The sequence below is a fragment of the Balaenoptera borealis genome, assembly GCF_965194805.1.
Source record: "Balaenoptera borealis genome assembly, chromosome: 6".
NCBI classification, from domain to species: domain Eukaryota; kingdom Metazoa; phylum Chordata; class Mammalia; order Artiodactyla; family Balaenopteridae; genus Balaenoptera; species Balaenoptera borealis.
The window spans coordinates 32,919,886-32,944,798 of record NC_138863.1 but is presented as its reverse complement, the minus strand read 5'-3'; the positions used below and the strand labels follow the sequence as shown (position 1 = coordinate 32,944,798).

General features: G+C 40.4%; 1 protein-coding gene across 5 annotated transcripts in view; it reads left to right on the top strand.

The window, feature by feature from the left end:
• The first annotated feature begins 4,555 nt into the window (after positions 1-4,555).
• The window catches only part of FAM117B (family with sequence similarity 117 member B), a 102,178-nt gene continuing 81,820 nt past the window's right edge, over positions 4,556-24,913 (top strand). For 2 of the 5 annotated variants that reach the window (XM_082397071.1, XM_082397073.1), the window contains exon 1: positions 4,557-23,872. In XM_082397071.1, coding sequence (XP_082253197.1) covers positions 23,275-23,872 — 598 coding nt within the window. In that variant the 5' untranslated portion in view covers positions 4,557-23,274. Of the gene's footprint in view, positions 23,873-24,913 lie in introns of all 5 variants that reach the window. The other 3 variants (XM_082397072.1, XM_082397070.1, XR_014246054.1) reach the window with 3 other exon arrangements.

Below are 24,913 nucleotides of genomic sequence, written 5' to 3'. Positions count from 1 at the left end.
ATCTATTATGTACAGTACTCTCAGTGAACAGCTTTGATATTGTAGCATCTGACCGACCATGCTCTTGGCCAGTAAGTGTGAATTAGGAATGCTCATCAGGTGGGTTCCTGCAATGATCAGGCAGCCCCTTCTGCTTGCAGTACTTGGAAGTCGGTGGAGACGTAAGAAGAGAAAAGAAACCTGGAAGTTGCCTACCAACTTCCTGAACAGATTGGGTTTTGTTTGATCTTTCGTCAGACCTGGATAGTACTTAGATAAAAGATTATCTGTGGATACAGAGTCTTATAGGTATTTCCTCTAGGCTGACAACTCCTCAAGAGCGTGGGCCACATCTTCTTTGTCCTGAGAGTGCGGGCCTGGCACAGAGCAGGCAGATAAGAGATTAAAGAGATAATAATTATCTCATTGGTTGAAGTCACAATCAACTACCACCTTCATTACATATATATTTTTCTGTTACTAATCTGGGATATGATAAAATTCTATGGTGTCATGAGGTTTGAATACTGTCCTAATATTATTTTAAAATATTAGAGATGAAATAGACCTTAGAAATAATTTACTATAGAGTACCTTCCTTTTGCAGATGGGAAACTGACACCCAGAGAAGTTAAATGACTTTTCAAAGCTACTTAGTGACAGACATAGAGGCAGGAGAATCCAGGTCCTCCTGGCTCCCAGTTTGCTACTAAACACCCCAAAGTGACTAAGAAGACTGCTTCCACTTTAGGTTATATTTTGTTTTGGTTTTTTTCTTTCTCTCTCTCTTCACATGCTTTTATCTCCCTACTTGGACATGAGATCAACAGGCAAATCAGAGAACTTAGAACTTTTTTAGAAAAGCCAGGGCTGTTGTGTTGTGACCCAGTATGGTGGGGGTGGAACTTTATCTTTCTGGAAAGGTTTTACGTTTACTCATGTTCTCTGGGCCATAGTTGAATGTGAGAGCCTTGCCCAGGTGCAGGCATCTTTACTGCTGATTGGATGTGCCTTGCTCTGGAAAGTCAGGAGACCTGAGCTCTCATCTTGGCTCTGTCACACTCCTGTGACCCTGGGAAAGTTAATTTTCCTCTCTAGGCCTCAGTTCCTCCTTTATAAAACCTGAAACTTGGACTACGTAAGCTCTAAAATCCTATGAGTCTACCTGTTTCCACTTCTGAATTATGAGGAATTAAAACTTTTTTCTATCTTTAAAGTAAAACTGCACCTAATCCCCATGCAATTTGATCACCCTTACATTTTTGTGTGAGTGTTGACAGGCCTTCTCTGCTCTACTTGGTAATAACTAGAATGATTTAGTTTTCATTTCAATGGTTTCAACTGTTAGCTTCCATTTGTCATTCTACCAAAGAAGTAATTGGCACAATGGTTAAAGGTGATATATGACTCAGTTCTTTTGGGTCCTGTTTCAAGTGTTACTTTGAAAGTCTCTAGACTTCCTCCCCTCTATCTTTCACTCATCCGGAGTTGGATGGTATCCATGGATCCTATCTTTTTTTGCTTCTTGTGGAATTGGTAGAGAGGGCATAGGGTCTCCTTAAGATCAGGGACCCAGGGAGGTGCCTGGAAGGGGGAACATATTCTCTAAGTAGAGGGAGGGAAAGCTGCCAGGTTGCTGACTCTTGCTGTAGCAGGAGATAAGGAGTTAGTTGCAACCTGACTCCTTTCCCCACTGTGGGGTTACTGGCTTTGTGTTGTCTCAGCAAAGTCCCCTAGACATGTCATGGCAGCCTATCCCTTGCTTTCCTCTGCTTACATGCTTACACACCCAGGAATGGAGAATCAAGAGATTAGCTTTCTGGCTGCTCTTGAAAGGATGCCCTGTTTGTTAGAGGCAAGTGGCCTGCCTTACACTGAAAATCACCCTGATGTGCAGAGCTGCAGAATGCATAGTTATGTTACCTGCACTTAAAGGAACATAAGACCCAGTGTCGCATTACTTTGTTTGCCTCTAACAGACCCTTCTCTTTTGCACTGACTGTTTCACACCATTAATCACTCAACAGTATTTATGAAACACTTGCCTTAAGCCTGAAGGAAAAGTTGAAAAGGAAGAAAAACCATGATCTCTGGCCTTGAGGGCTAAAAAGTTGCTGAGAGGAGACTTGAGAATGCATAAAAACACAAAGTACTACACAAACAAGTCCAAATTAACATAATGCAGAGTATTTCCAGACATGATTAGTAGTTAATTGGCAAGATCAAGCTTGGGTGGAGTTAATCAGAGAAGGCTTCTTAGAAGAATTGCCACTGCTAATTTGACTATATTAACATACTTACCTAGAGAACCCAGGGACAAGTTTACAAAAGGTTTAAATGATTAAAGAAAGCGCCTGAGTCATATTCCAGAAAACACAAAAGATGCAAACTAAAAAATGACACGGTAAGCTGTATGAAAAGGCTTGAGTAGAGAGAGAATGAGGAAACTAAGCAGGGAATTTGTAGAAATTTACATGAAGGCTGAGTTGAAGAATTTGGATCTGATAAAATTTGTGATAGGGAGCCTCTGGAGATTCTTGAGCATGGGAATGGTATGTGAAATTGTCTGAGAAAGATTAGTCTTCCTGCTATGTATAAACTAATATGGAAAAGTTAGTGGCGGGGCTCAGGTTAGAGCTGCAGCTATGGAAATGAAGTGGAGGTACACTGGAGGGATAAGATGGAACCAGTGAGCAGAGCTTGACCAATGCTTAGACAGTCATCATGACCACCCTTCACTGAGTGCTTTCTATGTGCCAGTCACAGAGCTAAGAGCTTGTCACATGAATTAATGCATTCAAACCTCAACAGAACTGTATGAGAAGAAATTAAATAACTTGCTCCAGATCATGCAACTATAAATGAGGAACTAGAATTTGTACCCAGGCACTCTGGCTCTGAAGCCACTTAACTACTATCCTAGACTGCATCTCTGAAGTCAAAAAGTAAGGAAGAAAATTACCCTACTGCTGTGGTCAAGAGTATGACCTCTAGATTCAGACTCTCTGGGATGTCTGCCTATGGCACTGCCTAGCTATACACTCCTAAACAAACCACTTAAAATTCTACCCCTCCTTTTCCTTATCCATAAAAATAGGGATAATTGTACCTGTGTGTAGGGTTGCTATAAAGCATAAATGTGTTATAGTGTGTACTGTACTCAGCCCAGCACCTGACACACAGTAACTGTTCAATAAATGTTAACCATCAATGAAATTGTTATTATCATCCTATGTTTTAGAACCTGGCAGGATAGCACTGTAATTGCCAGAATAAGAAAAGGGGGACATTTGGTTTAAGGTTATTTACCACTCACAAGTCCTTTGCTCTTGAGTTATAGAATATTTAGGGATCAGTAGAAACCATACTGAGGGAAGTGAAGAGAAATTGAGGGATGTTCCAAAGAGAAGAGTTAACTGAAAATGCCAGTCATTCAGAGCATTGGAGAAAAATCATGTTAGAAGTGGAGGAAAGGGAGGGAGGCTAAGACTTTGGTTAGTGTGGAGCCTGCTTTTTGGGTAGGGAGGACTGGGATTGCCACTTTATTAACTTATATATTGAGCATGAATTTAACTTCCCTTTTGGTTTCTGCTTTTTCATCCTCACTATTAATAGACTATGCACATATTAAGAAGTAATCTATGCTGCAACTTTGCCTCAGAACTGTGTCGACTTAAAGAGGAGTTAGGAGAGATTTTTAAAGAACATTGTTTTAAAAAATATATACAAAAACAACGAGGAGAACATGATAGGTGATTGTCATTGTTCATAGGTCAGAGCGGCTAGTTCTCTGAAGTCCTTTTCTCCCTAGAGATATCTCCAAGGAGAGATCTTTGTGCCCCATGGAATGACTACTTAGGAGCTGAGTCAAACAAGCAGTCTTATTTTAGTTTTCTAAAGACCAAGTCTGGGCAGGCCTATGCTTTCACTACACGGGAGGGGTAAGTGGTTAAGTTTATTCACATGTGAACTGCCTAAGTCATCTCACAGGCTACCATGGCTCAGTTAGCTCTCCCAACTGACAGAAGACACATACATGGGGGGATAAGCTACTCCCCACTGAATGTAACAGGAAGCAGTGACTTGGTACTCTGCCATTTGAATTCACTCTGTATTCTGGCATGGCTAAGTGACACTGAGAAAAGATAGCAGTAATCATTGGTGAAATTATTAGTGCCCTTAAAATCACTCATCCACAAGTATTTATTGACAATGGTGAATACCTGTATAGAACACAGTACTGGTCACATTTTTTTGATTCTAGCTTGGACTGTACATTTGCCAATATACAGAACTTAACTGTGTTTCTTTCAGGAAAATTCAACTATATCTATAGAGTAAAAGAATAAGTAAGAATTGCCAGGGTCCCGTGATCCAGGAACAACTTCCCTGGGAGAACACACGGCGCGCCTCAGGCTGTTGCAACATCACGCTGGCCTCTGCTGCTGAAGGCTTGCCCCGCATTCCGTACCCCTCCCTCCCTCCCCCCGACCTGAGTGAGCCAGAGCCCCCTAATCAGCTGCTACTTTAACCCCGTCCTGTTTGAGCGAAGAACAGACTCCCTCAGGCGACCTACACACAGAGGCGGGGCCAAATCCAAAGCTGAACCCCAGGAGCTGTGTGAACAAAGAAGAGAAAGGGAAATCTCTCCCAGCAGCCTCAGGACCAGCGGATTAAATCTCCACAATCAACTTGATGTACCTGCATCTGTGGAATACCTGAATAGACAACGAATCATCCCAAATTGAAGCGGTGCACTTTGGGAGCAACTGAAGACTTGGGGTTTGCTGTCTACATCTAATTTGTTTCTGGTTTTATGTTTATCTTAGTTTAGTATTTAGAATTTATTATCATTGGTAGATTTGTTTATTTATTTGGTTGCTCTCTTCCTTTTTGTTTTATATATAGATTTTTTTCCCCTTTTTCTCTTTTTGTGAGTGTGTATGTGTATGCTTCTTTGTGTGATTTTGTCTGTATAGCTTTGCTTTTACCATTTCTCCTAGGGTTCTGTCTGTCTGTTTTTATTTATTTATTTTTTAGGATAGTTTTTAGCGCTTGCTATCATTCATGGACTTGTTTATTGGTTTGGTTGCTCTCTTCTTTCTTTCTTACTTTTTTTATGACTTTAAAATTTTTTTATTTTTAATAATTTAAAAAAATTTAATAACTATATTTTATTTTCTTTCTTTCTTTTTTTTCTCCCTTTTCTTCTGAGCCATGTGGCTGACAGGGTCTCGGTGCTCCAGCTGGGTGTCAGGCCTGAGCCTCTGAGGTTGGAGAGCCGAGTTCAGGACATTGGTCCACCAGAGACCTGGCTCCACGTAATTTCAAACGGTGAAAGCTCTCCCAGAGGTCTCCATCTTAACACTAAGACCCAGCTCGACTCAATGACCAGAAAGATACAGTGCTGGACACCCTATGCCAAACAACTAGCAAGACAGGAACACAACCCTACCCATTAACAGAGAGGCTGCCTAAAATCATAATAAGGTCACAGACACCCCAAAACACACCACCTGACACGGCCCTGCCCATCAGAAAGACAAGATCCAGCCTCATCCACCAGAACACAGGCACCAGTCCCCTCCACCAGGAAGCCTAGACAACCCACTGAGCCTTATCCACTGGGGGCAGACACCAAAAACAAATGGAACTATGAACCTGCAGCCTGCGAAAAAGAGACCCCAAACACAGTAAGTTAAGCAAAATGAGAAGACAGAGAAGTACACAGCAGATGAAGGAGCAAGGTAAAAACCCACCAGACCAAACACATTAAGAGGAAATAGGCAATCTACCTGAAAAAGTATTCAGAGTAATGATAGTAAAGATGATCCAAAATCTTGGAAAAAGAATGGAGAAAATACAAGAAACGTTTAACAAGGACCTAGAAGTACTAAAGAGCAAACAAACAGTGATGAACAATGCAGTAAATGAAATTAAAAATTCTCTAGAAGGAATCAATAGCAGAATAACTAAGGCAGAAGAACGGATAAGTGACCTGAAAGATAAAATAGTGGAAATAACTACCACAGAGCAGAATAAAGAAAAAAAAATGAAAAGAATTGAGGACAATCTCAGAGACCTCTGGGACAACATTAAACGCATCAACATCCGAATTATAGTCTTCCCAGAAGAAGGAGAGAAAAAGAAAAGGACTGATAAAATATTTGAAGAGATTATAGTTGAGAATTTCCCCAATATGGGAAAGAAAATAGTCAACTCCAGGAAGCACAGAGGGTCCCATACAAGATAAATCTAAGGAGAAATACGCCAAGACACATAATAATCAAACTATCAAAAATAAAATACAAAGAAAAAATATTAAAAGCAGAAAGGGAAATACAACAAATAACATACAAGGGAATCCCCATAAGGTTAATAGCTGATCTTGCAGCAGAAACTCTGCAAGCCAGAAGGGAGTGGGAGGACATATTTAAAGTGATGAAAGGGAAGAACCTACAACCAAGATTACTCTACCAGGGAGGATCTCATTCAGATTCGACAGAGAAATTAAAACCTTTACAGACAAGCAAAACCTAAGAGAATTCAGCACCACCAAACCAGCTTTACAACCAATGCTAAAGGAACTTCTCTAGGCAGGAAACACAAGAGAAGGAAAAGACCTACAATAACAAACCCAAAACAATTAAGAAAATGGTAGTAGGAACATACATATCGATAACTACCTTAAATGTAAATGGATTAAATGCTCCAACCAAAAGACATAGACTGGCTGAATGGATACCAAATCAAGACCCGTATATATGCTGTCTACAAGAGACCCACTTCAGACCTAGGGACACATACAGACTGAAAGTGAGGGGATGGAAAAAGATATTCCATGCAAATGGAAATCAAAAGAAAGCTGGAATAGCAATTCTCATATCAGACAAAATACACTTTAAAATAAAGACTACTAAAAGAGACGAAGAAGGACACTACATAATGATCAAGGGATCAATCCAAGAAGAAGATATAACAATTGTAAATATTTTTGCACCCAACATAGGAGCACCTCAATACATAAGGCAAATGCTAGCAGCCATAAAAGGGGAAATTGACAGTAGCACAATCATAGTAGGGGACTTTAACACCCCACTTTCACCAATGGACAAATCATCCAAAATGAAAATAAATAAGGAAATACAAGCTTTAAATGATGCATTAAACAAGATGGACTTAATTGATATTTATAGGACATTCCATCCAAAACCAACAGAATACACTTTCTTCTCAAGTGCTCATGGAATATTCTCCAGGATCAAGCATATCTTGGGTCACAAATCAAGCCTTGGTAAATTTAAGAAAATTGAAATCGTATCAAGTATCTTTTCCAACCACAACGCTATGAGACTAGAAATCAATTACAGGAAAAAAATTTGTAAAAATTACAAACACATGGAGGTTAAACAATACACTACTAAATAGCCAAGAGATCACTGAAGAAATCAAAGAGGAAATCAAAAAATACCTAGAAACAAATGACAATGAAAACATGACTACCCAAAACCTATGGGATGTAGCAAAAGCAGTTCTAAGAGGGAAGTTTATAGCAATACAATCCTACCTCAAGAAACAAGAAACATCTCAAATATACAACCTAAACTTATACCTAAAGCAATTAGAGAAAGAAGAACAGAAAACCCCAAAGTTAGCAGAAGGAAAGAAATCATAAAGATCAGATCAGAAATAAATGAAAAAGAAATGAGGGAAATGAAAGCAAAGATCAATAAAACTAAAAGCTGGATCTTTGAGAAGACAAATAAAATTGATAAGCCATAAGCCAGACTCATCAAGAAAAAAAGGGAGAAGACTCAAATCAATAGAATTAGAAATGAAAAAGGAGAAGTAACAACTGACATTGCAGAAATACAAAGGATCATGAGAGATTACTACAGGCAACTGTATGCCAATAAAATGGACAACCTGGAAGAAATGGACACATTCTTAGAAAAGCACAACATTCCGAGACTGAACCAGGAAGAAATAGAAAATATAAACAGACCAATCACAACCACTGAAATTGAGACTGTGATTAAAAATTTTCCAACAAAAAAAAGCCCAGGACCAGATGGCTTCACAAGCGAATTCTATGAAACATTTAGAGAAGAGCTAACACCTATGCTTCTCAACCTCTTCCAAAATATAGCAGAGGGAGGAACACTACCAAACTCATTCTACGAGGCCACCATCACCCTGATACCAAAACCAGACAAACATGTCACAAAGAAAAAAATCTACAGGTCAATATCACCGATGAACCTAGATGCAAAAATCCTCAACAAAATACTAGCAAACAGAATCCAACAGCACATTAAAAGGATCATACACCATGATCAAGTGCGGTTTATCCCAAGAATGCAAGGATTCTTCAATATATGCAAATCAATCAATGTGATAACCATATAAACAAACTGATGGAGAAAAACCATATGATCATCTCAATAGATGCAGAAAAAGCTTTTGACCAAATTCAACACCCATTTATGGTAAAAACCCTCCAAAAAGTAGGCATAGAGGGAACTTACCTCAACATAATAAAGGCCATATATAACAAACCCACAGCCAACATCATTCTCAATGGTGAAAAACTGAAAGCATTTCCTCTAATATCAGGAACAAGACAAGGTTGTCCACCCTCACCACTATTATTCAAGATAGTTTTGGAAGTTTTAGCCACAGCAATCAAAGAAGAAAAAGAAATAAAAGGAATACAAGTTGGAAAACAAGAAGTAAAGCTGTCACTGTTTGCAGATGACATGATACTATACACAGAGAATCCTAAATATGCTACCAGAAAACTACTAGAGCTAATCAATGAATTTGGTAAAGTAGCAGGATACAAAATTAATGCACAGAAATCTCTTGCATTCCTATACACTAATGGTGAAAAATCTGAAAGAAATTAAGGAAACACTCCCATTTACCAATGCAACAAAAAGAATAAAATACCTAGGGATAAACCCACCTAAGGAGACAAAAGACCTGTATGCAGAAAACTATAAGACACTGATGAAAGAAATTAAAGATGATACAAACAGATGGAGAGATATACCGTGTTCTTGGATTGGAAGAATCAACATTGTGAAGATGACTATACTACCCAAAGCAATCTACAGATTCAATGCAATCCCTATCAAACTACCACTGGCATTTTTCACAGAACTAGAACAAAAAATTTCACAATTTGTATGGAAACACAAAAGGCCCCGAATAGCCAAAGCAATCTTGAGAAAGAAAAATGGAGCTGGAGGAATCAGGCTCCCTGACTTCAGACTATACTACAAAGCTACAGTAATCAAGACAGTATGGTACTGGCACAAAAACAGAAATATAGATCAATGGAACAGGATAGAAAGCCCAGAGATAAACCCACACACATATGGTCACCTTATTTTTGATAAAGGAGGCAAGGATATACAATGGAGAAAAGACAGCCTCTTCAATAAGTGGTGCTGGGAAAACTGGACAGCTACATGTAAAAGAATGAAAGTAGAACACTCCCTAACACCAGACACAAAAATAAACTCAAAATGGATTAAAGTCCTAAATGTAAGGGCAGACACTTTAAAACTCTCAGAGGAAAACATAGGCAGAACACTCTATGACATAAATCACAGCAAGATCCTTTTTGACTCACCTCCTAGAGAAATGGAAATAAAAACAAAAATAAACATATGGGACCTAATGAAACTTAAAAGCTTTTGCACAGCAAAGGAAACCGTAAGCAAGACGAAAAGACAACCCTCAGACTGGGAGAAAATATTTGCAAATGAAGTGACTGACAAAGGATTAATCTCCAAAATTTACAAGCAGCTCATGCAGCTGAATAACAAAAATCAAACAACCCAATCCAAAAATGGGCACAAGTCCTAAATAGACAGTTCTCCAAAGAATATATACAGATTGCCAAGAAATACATGAAAGGATGCTCAAAATCACTAATCATTAAAGAAATGCAAATCAAAACTAGTGAGGTATCACCTCACACCAGTCAGAATGGCCATCATCAAAAATCTGCAAAAAATAAATGCTGGAGAGGGTGTGGAGAAAAGGGAACCCTCTTGCACTGTTGGTGGGAATGTAAATTGATACAGCCACTATAGAGAACAGTATGGAGGGTCCTTAAAAAACTAAAAATAGGACTACCATAGGACCCAGCAATCCCACTACTGGGCATATACCCTGAGAAAACCATAATTCAAAAAGAGTCATGTACCACAATGTTCATTGCAGCTCTATTTACAATAGCCAGGACATGGAAGCAACCTAAGTGTCCGTCGACAGATGAATGGATAAAGAAGAGGTGGCACATATATACAATGGAATATTACTTAGCCATAAAAAGAAATGAAATTGAGTTATTTGTAGTGAGGTGGATAGACCTAGAGTCTGTCATACAGAGTGAAGTAAGTCAGAAAGAGAAATACAAATACTGTATGCTAGCACATATATGTGTAATCTAAAAAAAAAAAAAAAAAGGTTCTGAAGAACCTAGGGGCAGGGCAGGAATAAAGATGCAGACGTAGAGAATGGACTTGAGGACACGGGGAGTGGGAAGGGTAAGCTGGGATGAAGTGAGAGAGTGACATGGACATATATATACTATCAAATGTAAAATAGATAGCTATTGGGAAGCAGCTGCATGGCACCGGGAGATCAGCTTGGTGCTTTGTGACCACCTAGAGGGGTGGGATAGGGAGGGTGGGAGGAGATGCAAGAGGCAGGAGATATGGGGATATATGTATATGTATAGCTGATTCACTTTGTTATACAGCAGAAACTAACACACCATTGTAAAGCAATTATACTCCAATAAAGACGTTAAAAAAATAGTAATAATAAGTAAGAAGAATTGATTAGGTACAATGTAGATTGAGTGTATTTTTTCTCTTCTGTTTCCCTCTGTTAAGAAATCCAGCTCCAGTTCAGCAATGGTACAGTGACTGCTATTACACAGCAATAATTGGTGTCTGTGAGCTCATGTTGCGTGCTTGCTACAGAATTTGAAAGGGCAAGGCATATTTCGTGTACCAGTCCTCAACTATCTCCATCAAGCTGTCACCATAGAGACAGAAAACTTAAGACTTCCTACAATCATTTGAGAAGGGAAATGTCTATTTCTGGCTGAGACTTGGCCTCTCCGGAGTAGAGTTTACGAGGAATTTCTTACTGCTTGCTATGTAGTGTGGAATTTAGGACAAAATATGGCGCAACTTTATGGGGTAAGAGGATCAGCAATATTAAAAAAAGGAAAAACCTACTTTGATTAGCATAGAGCTAAATCCTACAAATCAGTTATGACCTGAATATAATTTAGCTACTTTAGAAGTAACTTATCTTCATGTTCTGTGGCCTGACTCTCTCTGGAGTGTGGTTGAATAGTTTCTTGCCCTAATTATTCCCATAACTTACAGAGCAGTCACCACCCTGAGATCAGGTCTCCCACAAACAATTAAGTCGTAAACTCAAATATCAGTTACCAAAGATCATCTGGCTTAAAGAATTTTCTTAGCTGCTACTTCCTTAGGTCTTTATAGATAAATAAGACCAAGTACCTCTTTGTAAGTTTCCATTTTTGCCTCTACTGCAATACCAATCAAATGGCCTTATTGGAGAATCTAATTTTGTTTTCTAGAAAGATGAGAAATTCTAATCTTTCAAATAGCCTGTGTTAGCGCTAATTCTGAAGCCAAGTAGGACCCATGGAAAAGAAGAATTTATTTCAGTCTATTTTACCTCTTGGAATATTAATTCCATGAGAAAACACTTTATTAAATTCTGCTGACATTTAAAGCTTATAAAATACATTTGCCTGGTTCTTTTAAACCACATTAAACTTTTTTCTTTGGATACAAAGAAATCAAATTTTAAAACAGTTACCCTTGGATACCACAATTTCACCTCAAGGAATTTCTTCCAGAAAAATATTCCCATTAAATGAAAGTCTATTCTGAACTTGAAGCTATTCAGCCTAATTCCTGCACTTGGCCCCAGGAATGCCAGAAAAGAGATTGGTGGATTTTCTTTTGAAAAAAATGTAACATCTCAAGAGAAATTATATTTGGGGGCCCTACAATGAAGCAGGTGGATTCCTGCTTGACGACCCCAAAGTAAAGCCCACCAACAGACAAGCCCCATTTGAGTACTCAGAGCTAACAATCAGCTATTATGTGAAAGTCACTTGACGTTTGAGGAACGTCTCCATCATGAAAGGCAGATGCCAAAACAAAGGGATTTGGGGAAAAAAAGAGACAATGCAGGAAGATAAATAAATTATATCCATGAAACATGAATAAACAACAATGGCATGCTATAAAAAAAGGGAATGATCAGAAAATAAAGGGAGCTTTTGGAAATGAAAAATATGGTTTCCTATGAAATAGGAAATTTATAGAAGTGTTGGGAGATGAAGACAAGGTAATTTCCCAGGAGGTAGATCCAAGAGATGATACAGAAAGCGAAAACTGAAGAGAATGTTAGAGGGTTAGTCCAGGAAGTTCAATATTTCCTGGAAAATGGAGAGAGAGAGAGAGAGAGAGATTGAGAGCAGACTATATCAGTCAGAGTCCTAACAGCAAACCCAATTCACCCTACGTGGTTCTGATAAAGTGATTTTTACGAAGGGACTCCTTACGGAAGTGTGAGCAGTAAGGATTAAGGGAACAAACAAGGGTGGTATAGTGTCCAGAGACTAGCAACAATGAGAAGGTGTTACACTCCCAGGGCTGAAGGGGCAAGGTTGGAGGAGGTGGTATAAATGGAGCCCAGCGAGAACTGCAGCCAAGGAGGTAGAGACTCCCAGCAGGAGACATAGCCACTGCCCAAGAGATGTGGCTTTACATCAGGAATACAGCAGGGAAGAAACACTCTGACTTCTCTCTCTTCTTGTGATCTGATCTCACATTGGCCAAACCTAACCAGAAACCAGCTGATATAGTCTACTGGGGTCATTCTCTCAGAGCAGGTCAGGGCTAGTATGTGAAGGGAAATAAATTATTGAAGAATAATACAATAGCATTTTCCCATCTGAAAACCATCTGTGACCATCCCAGAGAATTAAAAAAAAAAAAAAAAAAGCCCTACTTAAGCACAATATAATGAAATTTCACAACACCATTAACAAAGAGAAGATCTTAAAAGCTTCCAGAGAGGAAAAAACATCATATATAAAGGATCAGAAATCACAAAGGCATTGGCTTGATCAACAACACTGAATGCTATATGACAGTGGAGCAATGTCTTCAAATTTCTGAGGAAACATTCTTTCCAAGCCGAATCACCAGTTAATTGTAAGGATGGAATAAAGACATTTGCAAACATGCAATGTCACAAAAAATTTACCCTCTAGACACCCTTGCTTAGGAAGCTATTACAAAACAAAGGAGTAAACAAGCAAACAAAAACAGAAGTCCTGGGTTGCGAGAACATGATATATGCATAGCCAAGAAGTGAAGAGAAATCCCTGGCTGACAGCTATGCAGAAGTCCTAGAATATTTCTAGTTTAAACAGAGCAGGAGAGAAGAAGTCTCCGTTAAGATGTCTTTAAGGAAAAAGACAAACCACTAATCATTTTCAGAGAGATTTAACAATTCTTTGGAGGGTTTGAGAAGGGCAATGAAAGCAAATGATTATTTAAGAAAATCAGCCTTCTAAAGCTATTTGATTTCTTAATTTGTGTATGCATACTGCTTTTATACATTAAATTTAAAATACTCTCACAAGAATGCAAAGTATAAGTGCAAAGATATCATTACAACATTGTGTGGTATATCAAAAAGTTGATAATAACCTAAATGTCCATTAGTGAAAGATTGGTTAAATTACGGTGCTGCCCAATGATAGAATACTATGTATCCTTGAAAAGGAATGAAAGAGAATCTAGATGTATACTGAGTGAAGAGATGTCCTAGATATATGTTTAAGGGGAAAACATAGGTTTCAAAACTTGTATCCATGATGTGACCGTTTTTTAAAAATTAAAAAAAAAATCTTCTAAATATGTATTACTTTATACATAGGAAAAACAAAAGCTTGGAGAACCGTGTATTTTTATTTTCTAATTAAAATTTTTGGTATTGAGTTGTTGTTTATAATGAGGATGGACTTCATGTACTCAGAAAAATCAACACAGGTGAATTTTTAATTTTATTTATTTATTTTATTGAAGTATAGCCGATTTACAATGTGCCAATCTCTGCTGTACAGCAAAGTGACTCAGTTATACACATATAGACATTCTTTTTTTTTTGTATTCTTTTCCATTATGGTTTATCAAACGATACTGAATATAGTTCCCTGTGCTATACAATAGGACCTTGTTGTTTATCCATCCTATATATAATAGTTTCAGATGAATTTTTAATAAGATTACTTTGGGGCTTAGAAATAAATTTTTCCATACCTTCAGTTAACAATATTCATTCATCAAACTATTGTGTTTGGTACTGGAGAGACAGAGATGAATAAAATATATTTCCTGCCTTCAATTTTTTTTTTTTTTTGGATTAAGCTATGGTTTTTATTTTATTTTATTTTTTTAAACATCTTTATTGGGGTATAATTGCTTTACAATGTTGTGTTAGTTTCTGCTATATAACAAAGTGAATCAGCTATACGTATACATATATCCCCATATCCCCTCCCTCTTGCGTCTCCCTCCCACCCTCCCTATTCCACCCCTCTAGGTGGTCACGAAGCGCGGAGCTGATCTCCCTGTGCTATGCTTCTGCCTTCAATTTTATGACAGTCTAGTGGAATGTTTTTTAAACTGCCTGGTGCTTCAGGGGTGGAATAAATGTTTGATCTGAATTTCATTTCAAAATACATTTAAAATATTAAAACACCTGTAATAAAATTAATTTAATATAATAAATTTTAATACATTGGGACCACCACTGGTTAATTTCTACTGTCAGGTAAACTAGTATTTTGTGTGTGTAGCTATCAGCATTAAATTTTTCCTGTTATTTCTGAGCATATATTTGAATTTATTGTAAACATGCCATTACTTAGAAAGTTGTAGCTTTATATTGGTCTTTAAAAAATCTAATCTGTGTAAGGTGCTTATAGAATAATGTGCATGTGACTATGCAACCACAGCATATATGCGCTAAACATGATTAAATACAAAAAAAGCTCAAGTTCATCTGCTTGATGTACATTCTCATGTGCAATAACAGATAAATGTATAACAGGTAGGGTAGAGAGGATTTTGCAGATTCTTAAATTTAAAGCTTTATAAGATTTCATTGTTTGACTTTTATAATAAATCATGTGAGCAGTTTTTGGCTATTTTTGTGAACCAGTTTTTAAAACATTTTATTATGAACACTTTGAAACAGATACAAAGTAAACAATAGAATAATGAACAACTCTATACTTATCACCCAGCTTCAACAGTTGTCAATATTCTGCCATTCTTTTGTCATCCAAGAATGACACAAGGGATCTTGATTCCCTACTTGATTATTATTTTTTCCAGTAAACATTTTCCATTACTTCTGTTTCAAGTTTCTGAATCTGTCCAGTTGAAGAGCAATCAAAAGAATGTTGTTACCATTTTTAATTACTTATCTTTGTTGATCAGGATTTCCTCAGTGTTATTCAATCTAAACAAAATACAGAAATGTTTTGGATACTGAAGCTTATATAAGACTGCAATTATCATTTATAAATTCTAATTTCAAACTTTAGTCTTCACCAAGATAATCTAGTTTCTGATATTTTTTATAAAATTTTTTTGCTAAAACTATTACATAAACATGCTTTAAAAACTTCAAAAATAGTACGAAGAGTATGCATAAAAAAGAACATCTTCTTCCTACCCTTACCCCTCCCAGTTCCTCTTTTCAGAGGCCAGTTTCTTCGGGATAATTTCCAGAAATACTCTATGCATGCACATACAAGCATGTGCATAACTATAATCCTTAAAGAGAAAAGAAAAGCCTTATTGGCAGTGTACACTGTTCTATACCATGCCTTTGTTCATTAATGTTTCTTTTAATACACAGATCAAAGAGTTTCTGAAAAGATGCAAAACTGCTGGTATAGTGGGAACCATATCTCTGACAGCACAACATCAATGAACAAAGAGAGGAGGGAGCGAATACCTTGCTTTTGGGAAATGGAAAAGGCCATGTGAAGTTTTAGCTGAATCTTGATGGAAAAGCTCGCATGGCAGAAAAGTATTATACTAGAAGATTGTTTTAAGTGGTAATACGCACCAATCCCAAACCTAATTTCTTGGTTTTTCTTTTTTCTTTCTTCACAGCATATGTTAATTGGTGGGTACAAAATATCCAGAGCAGCTGCTAATCTGTTGAAAGTCATCCCTGCTATGTTGAAAGCATGCTGGAATTTGAGTCAAAAGACCTGGGTTCTAGTTTTAGGCAAGCCATATAACCAGTTTAGTTTCCTTATTTCTATAATGGGGATACCACGTACTTGTCTTTCTTACCAGGTTTTGAGACCATATACTGAAGTAGAGTACCATCCTAATGTGAAAGCAAATTGTCTTTGGAGTCTAAGAAACATAGGTCTGAAATTACTGTTTTGAAGCTATGAATGGCATAGTTGCTAAGTCATTCATTCCATTCACAGGACATTATTGAGTACCTGCTGTTTGCCAGACACTATCCTAAGTGAGAGGATATAAGGGTGAACAAGACAGACAGGCACTTAAATTGTTTTTGAGCATTTAGTGTGTGCCAGGCTCTGTGCTAAGGCTGAGAAGTAGTGGTTAGTCCTTTGGTGGTCTTATTTGCTCACATAGCTACAAATAACAACTGTATGTGAAAATTCTCAAATTTATACTCCTGGACTGACGTTTCTGAACTTGACTCTTAAATATACAATGCCTTTTTGATGACTCCTTTTAAATAAAATTCATAAGAAACTCAAACATAATTTTTTTTTTTTTTTTTTTTTTTTTGGCTGCACTAGGTCTTCGTTGCTGTGTGCGGGCTTTCTCTAGTCGCAGCGAGCCGGGTCTACTCTTCATTGCGGTCCACAGGCTTCTCATTGCCGTGTCTTCTCTTGTTGTGAAGCACAGGCTTCTAGGCGTGCGGCCTTCAGTAGTTGCAGCACATGGGCTCAGTAGTTGTGGTGCACGGGCTCAGTAGTTGTGGCTCAGTGGGCTCTAGAGCGCAGGCTCAGTAGTTGTGGCGCACGGGCCTAGCTGCTCTGCAGCATGTGGGATCTTCCTGGACCAGGGCTCGAACCCGTGTCCCCTGCATTGGCAGGCGGATTCTTAACCACTGCGCCACCAGGGAAGTCCCTCAAAGATAATATTGATACATCCAAACCTAGACTGACTTTGATCCCAAAGCTGTTCCTCCCTCCTCTCTTCCCAATCTCTATAAACAGACCACCATCCACCAAGGTGTTCTAGCCAGAGACCTGGGGGACTTCCCTGACAACTCCTCTCCCTCACCTCCTATCACCTGCAAGACAAATTAGTTCTACCTAAAAGGCAGATCTTGAGTCCATCCACTGTTTTCCTCTCTGCAATCCTCCTTGCTCAGACTTCTTTGCCATAGGTGCCTTACTATTTTCCTTGCTTCCTCTTGCTCCCTTACAAGCCATTCTCCATACAGTGGCCAGAGTGGATTCCCAGTGTGAAAGCAACAGCAACAGTAGTGGTAACAAACACAAACAAAACAAAGAAACAAAACTAAAAATGTAAGTATTCTTTCATTCCCACTCCTTTCTGGGAAGATTCCACCCCTGGGCTCTGGGGCTTCTGTTGTGCTGATGGGGATAAATTGGTAGAGATGCAGAAATGGTGAGGTCAGAAAGGATAGACTGATTTACACGAGCAAGTGCAGGGAGTTATTCAAGGAGCAAGAATGGACTCTTAAAGGGGAGAGAATGAGGTCAAGGACAGAAGAGCCAGGTCCAGGTCTGGCCTAGTTTGGGGGGTAAAATTTAAAGAGAAGAGTGATTGCAGACTGTTGCTGTGCTGTGATGAGCAGAACTTAAGAGAGATAGATCAAGATTTTTTAAAAGCATGTTTACTGAGACTCATGCACAGAAATTTCCCTTTTGTGCTTATTTCATAAACTTCTGTAAATATTAGTTTGCTTTTCATTTTTATTTTTGGTACTTGTTTCTTTTGAATGAGACCGGCTATGATAATACAGGCAATGAATGGGCTCAGCTTTATTCAAAATCCCTTACCGGGGCCTACTGGATGGCAGATTCTTATCTTTTAGGTCTCATCTTAAATGCCACCTTTTCAGAGAGTCCTTTGCATCTATCTTAGCTGGATCTCCATTGTTGTTCTCTTTCATGGCACTCTATGGTTTCCTTCATAGAACTTCGCAGTTGGTAATTTATTCATGTGTATGGTTACGTGTGTGTGCACACATGCCTGGCTTGCTTGTTGTCTGTTTCCAGCAGATGTACGTTCCAGAGGACAAGGAGCCTGTGGCTTTGTTCACTGCTGTGGAGCCAATGCCCCTCCCAGTGCTCTGCACATAGAAGGCTGCCAATGAATACTTGTTAAGTGAACAAACAAGCTCATGTAGAGCTTAACATTGAGAAGGAAATACAGATACTGAACAGATAATCATGTTATGATGACCACAACAGGTAAGTATGGTATAACTATAAACCTGAAGAAGCTAATTGAAATGGGGAGCAAGTCTAAAAACAGATCAGGAGTTAGCCAAGTGACAAGAGTGAGGATTGTTCTAGGCAGAGGGAATAACAAGTGCGAAAGCCAAAGGATGAGAGTATGGAGTAGTTGGGGGAAATCAAAGACCAGTATGGCTAGAGCCTAGAGAGGAAGACGTGGGCCGGTGGAAACATGTGCTAAGCCTCAGGATTGGGAACTTCAACCTAAGGAAAGGGAAAGCTTCAGGCAGTAGAGTGAGGTGATTAAATCTGTGTTTTTAAAATACCACTATAGCTGTGTGGGGAATGGATTACAGGTTGGAAATGGAGAGCATGGAGAAGTGGGGAGCTTGGAGAGGAAGGCCAGGGCAGAGATGATCTTGGTTAGACTGGCTAGGTATGTGTAGGAGCACAGGCCAGAGAAGACAGAGGCTTGGCTAGAGGAGATGGTGAGTTTGGAGAATAGTGGTAGATTCACAAGCGATTTAGAAGCTAGAGTAGTTAAGGTATGGTGCGTCATTGCACTTGCCTTAAGGGAGCAGGAGGGCCAAGATTATTTCCAGGGTTTTGATTTATACCTCTGAGTGGCACCATTTATTGAGATAAGAGAAAACTGGAAGAGGAGCCAGTTGGTGGTGGTGGGTAAGTGGTAGAAAAATGACAAATTCAGTTGTGGACAAGATTTGAGGCACGTGTGAGATATACAAGGAGCAAGACCAAGCAGAGAGTTAAATAGATGGCAGTATGATGGTCAGCGGGATTCTATGTACAAATGAAGCTATCTGTCTAGGGAGTGAGTGGGAGTGAAAGGCTTAGGATGGAATCCTGAGGTCCTCTCACCATTTAAAGGTCAGGTTGAGAAGGAGCCAGCAAAAGTGACCAAGGAGTAGTCAGAGGGGTAAAAGTAACACTGGAATGTGTGGTGCTATGGAAGGCCTTGAGGAAATGGTCTAAGACAAATGTCTCAGTGAATTAGCAGTCAGATTTCAAGCAGAGAACATCACTCAGCAATTTAAGTTCTGATCATTCTCCCCCTTTATTAGGAAATTGTATATCAACATATCTTAGGGAAAAAACACCTCCCCAACTCGCACCTTAAAATGACTATTTTATTTTCATATCAGTATTTTATCTTCCAGTATGTATTTATAATGCATAAACATTTTTGCATTGTTGTAGCTACAATGGATGCATAATTTTTATTTTTTCCATTTTAAAGTGAAAGGAACTTAATGACTTCATAATTATCATTTTAGTGGCTGTTTAATGTTCCATTCAATGACATTTTAGAGATCTGTAAAAAGATATGGCTGATTCTACTCAAACTATAGGAAGAAGAAAAAAAACTACAGGAAGATAAACTTTTTCTCACAACCCATCTTCCTTTACCATTAACAAGATCATTTAAAAGAGTTAAAGAAGCACAGAAGCAAATGAGCCTATCAATAATTTTGTCTTCTGGAGTTTAAATACATATAAACCAATGCCAATATGTTGCTTCTTCAACTTCATACGGTCACATTTCAACTCTGGAGAGAAAACGGAAAATTTGATTATATCCTAAGAAGAACAGGGTTAAACCACAGGGAGACATATTTATTTCGTTGATCCTTGAAATACATGGACTTTCTTCTTAGATAAACTAGCAAACTGAAGATCAATACATCACCTTGATGCACATTGTTCTGAATCTTCACCAACAGATAATGAAATCAAGCGCAAGAATAAATGATGCTTTTATGTATTGCCATTAAGTCTTAAAAACGGACTGAAGAGTTCTAAGGTATCCAAGTGAGTTTTTTTTTTTTTAAGTATTCTTTGATGACTTCATACCTTCAGAAATGGTTAAGACCTGATTCAGTTGAAGTGGTCTCATTTGTTTGTTTAAAGATTAGCCCTAAACTAATGATTAAGCTATCAAACAAGATGAAAAAGAGGGATTTTCTGGAGCTGTGGCGTTTGAGTTTCTATAGGAAATATGACAGAAGCAAAAGGTGAACTTGTGATTGAGCCAAGGACATTTTAATTCTTTGATCTAATGAACTTCTGTGCTGAAATAAGTACTTTAGCTCAGAAAAGCTAAAAGTCTTTTGTCACCAACAAACAGGTCTCTAGTTTGGTGACATCAAAAGTAATTGATCAGCAGCACTATTTACAATAACCAAGACATGGAAACAACTTAAATGTCCATCAACAGATGAATGGATACAGAAGATGTAGTATATATATATATAGATAGATATAGATACACACACATATAATGGAATATTACTCAGCCATTAAAAAGAATGAAATAATGCCATTTGCAGCAACATGGATGGATCTAGAGATTATCATACTAAGTGAAGTAAGTCAGAAAGAGAAAGACAAATACCATATGATATCACTTATATGTGGAATCTAAAATACAAAAATCAACATATCTACGAAACAGAAACAGAGTCACACACATAGAGAACAGACTTGTGGTTGCCAAGGGGGGGTGGGTAGGAAGTATTGGGAGTTTGGGATTAGCAGATGCAAACTATTATATACAGTATGAATAAACAACAAGGTCCTACTGTATAGCACAGGGAACTATATTCAATATCCTGTGATAAACCATAATGGAAGAGAATATGAACAAGAATATATATATATTATATATATATATATAAAACTGAGTCACTTTGCTGTACAGCAGAAATTAATACAACATTGTAAATCAACTATACTTCAACAAAATTTTTTTGAAAAAGTAATTGATCAGGAAGCCTAAGACTCTAGGGCTGCTGAACTCCCTCAGTTTAACTCAATAAATATGTGTTGAGCTCCTACGTTGTGCAGGACAAAGTGCTAGACACAGCTTCTAGGACATCCTTATTTAAAGGCTTATCTTCTCTCTTACCCCTTGTTTTAAGACTAGCTTTAGCTCTCTGCACGGATCTTGTTGGCAGTTTCCTTCTTCCCGTCTAGGGAGAAGCTGCTTTTGTCTTCATTCCAGGTTGTGTGGATGGGTAGTGATGTCAGGTCTATCTAGAGCACCACCCAGCTTAAGGAAGGTCCTGGGATAAGGGCTTGGGGCCTCTCTTTGTGGTGGAGGAATTCGTGATAAGCAGAGATGCGGGCCTCTGAATCACATGGAAACTCAAAGTATTGAATACTTTCTACGCATCACATTCTCATTTAACCCTTGGTTGATAAACGATTGTATGAAGGAGATGGTATTGTTTAACTGCATTTTACAGATAAGGAAACTACCTAGTGACTTATCTAAGGCCACAGAGTATGTGGTGGATCTGAGATATGAATCTGTTTTCTACATCCTCAAAGGCTCTCCACCACAGTGCATGGGGCCCAGTAGAATTTCAGGTCAAGAGCAAATCATACTGGGCCTGCCACTCCCATGTTTTTACAAGACAAAATCTGTCTAGAATGTATATCTAATAAAGTAGTAAAGGGAAAACAGGTCATGGACAGGCAGTTTATAGCCTGAGAAGTGAGTATGTGGGCTACGGGTCCACCTTTAAAAAAATTTTTTTTGTCTTGATAAGGAGCCTCTAAGGTTATTTTAGAACTAGTGTTACTGAGTTCTTGCCCATACTACAAGGACCTGTTTTCTCCACTAGACAAAAATACGAATGGCTGGTCCAATTTTGTCTCAAATAATGATAGTGAGGATAAAATTAGGCCCTTTGAAAACTATGGCACTTAACAAACTTCTAAGGCAGCAGCATCTTGCCAAGGTATCAGGGAACTGTGAAGTAGCTGATTAAAATAAATTCTTGATTACTTGAGATACAGGAGATGTAGCAGTAGCATTTGGTAACTGGACTTCATAGATACAATCTAAAACAGCATTCAAACCAGCAATTTTAATCTTTCTGAGATTTGGCTCTTTGTAGAGCTTAAAAAAAAGAGAGAGACAAGGTGTAAAATGCCAGTAAGATTAATTAAATTTCTTTTCCTTTGAGCCCTGTCCAAACGTTGACGGAATTAGGACAGAACACAAAGATCAAGAAAAAAAAGCCAGAAAGAGACGCACGTACACGGACTGTGCCAGTCAATATTGAGGTAAGGAAGTGAGTTTGGGGGGAAAGACCTCAGACATCCCTGGGGACCGCTTTGCTTCGGGACATTCCCTTTGGCAATATTCCAGAATCTGAGTCCCCAGGGCTCCCCCCAGTGGGAAGGGGAAGATGCGCGTGGCCAGGCGCGCGCGTACGCGTGTACACTCACGTGTACACTCACACGCGCGCGCGCACCCTACACATACACTCAGCCTGTTTCCTCCGCTCCTCCTCCCCCCGGGGGGCGGGTCTCTTTCTCTTTAAAGAGCAGACGGTCTCCTCGCAAACCCAGGCTCTCTAAGGCCCCGGGGGCCCGGGACCCGAGCTGCTCGCAGCCAATGGGCGCGGTGGAGCGGCTCGAGCGCGGCTGACGCTGCACCAATGGGCGCTCGCGGGGGGCGGGGGCAGTGGAGGAGACACTATTGTTGATGAGGAGGAGCGGCAGCGGCGGCGGCGGCTGCACCACCTCGTTGCTGCCGGTCGCGGCCCGGGCGCCCCCCGCACCCCGGACTCCGGCTTCGTCACCCGGTCGCGGGGGCCTTCCATCCGGTCTCGAGAATCCTCCCCCTGCAACCCAACAACAACAAAACCCCACGTCTCGCCCAGTCACCGGGGAGGGGGGGGACCATGTCCCAGCGGGTGAGGCGCAATGGGTCCCCCACGCCGGCCGGCTCCCTCGGGGGCGGTGCGGTCGCCACGGCCGGGGGATCCGGGAGCCGCCTGCAGCCCATGAGGGCGACGGTTCCGTTCCAGCTGAAGCAGCAGCAGCAGCAACATGGCAGCCCCACGCGGAGCAACGGCGGCGGCGGCGGCAACAACGGCGGCTGCTGTGGTGGCGCCTCAGGCCCCTCGGGCGGCGGCGGCAGCAGCGGGGCCCCGCGCACCGCCTCGCGCAGCACAAGCCCCACGCGGGGCGGCGGGAGTGCGGCCGCGCGCACCAGCCCCACGGTGGCCACGCAGACGGGCGCGTCCTCGACGTCCACGCGAGGCACCAGCCCCACGCGCGGCGCCGCGCCCGGGGCCCGCGGGAGCCCCCCACGGCCGCAGCCCCCGCCGCCGCTGCTGGGCACCGTGTCGTCGCCTTCCTCGTCGCCCACCCACCTGTGGACAGGCGAGGTGAGCGCGGCCCCACCCGCAGCCCGCGTCCGGCACCGGAGGAGGTCCCCGGAGCAGAGCCGAAGCTCCCCGGAGAGGAGGAGCCCGAGCGCCCCTCTTTGCAAAGCAGGTACGTGCTGGGAGCCGCGCGAAGAGGGGAACGCGACGGCGGGAAGGGATCCCGGGCGCGCGCCGCTACCGCGCAGGGACTGCGGCGCTGCCGCGGAGCCGGAGTGGCCGGGGGGCGGGGCCGGGGCGGGGCCCGGGAGGTGCGGCCCAGCCTTGTCCGGGCCATCCCCGCGCCCCCTGCGCCGCTCCCTCCCCGGCCGTCTCATTCATGCCTCAGTCCGCCCTGCGTTGGTGCCAGTCCCTGGAGGTGCAGCCGCTAACCTTGTGCTTGGCCTGATGTGTTAATGATAAACCTGGGTTTCTGGCCGCCCGCTGGTTACTGCTTACCCTCCCTTGGGGGTGAGGCTAAGAGTGGTTTGTCACTTCAGTGACATGGGTAATGTTAGTATAGCACATACCTGCTGCTAAGTATTTCTCTTACACAGAACAGTTTCAGATTTGGGGGATCTGAGTGCACTAGCATAGCAGGTTTGGTTGGGTCCCTGAAGAGACATGAGGCTCGGAGCATGTTAGCATTTACTGAGATTCGCTAAGTGGGTAGCAAGAAGTGAGAAGTAAGTTAAGCAAGATTCCTTTGGGAGGTTTATGGGCTTTGTATGAGGCTCTGGTGTATGTCTGTTACACTGATTTTGTGTTTAGGATGAAAACTATTTTAAAAAAAAAAAAAAACAAGATCCAAGATTTGTCTCCTTGTTATTATTTTAGGGACCTAAAAATTGTTTTTCTCTAGACTTGGGAGCTTTTTTGGGGGAGAGTCCGGAATGGAGCTCTTGGGTTCCTTGGGAGTCATTCATAAAGAGGAACTCAAAAGAGAACTTCATATTGTGGAAGTGGAAAGAGAAAACATTTATCATCTGATTGCCTTCCTGTTAGAATCCACTGAAAAGAGAAATGGGTGGTTTTTAGCTTACGTATTAATACTGCCAACGTATACCTTTGTCTTTCCCTGTCTCGGGAATTTCTGTTAGAATCTTTAGGCAGAATGGCTGGATAATTCAGGAAACTTAGTACAGTACTTCCTAACCAAATAGAACAGATGAAG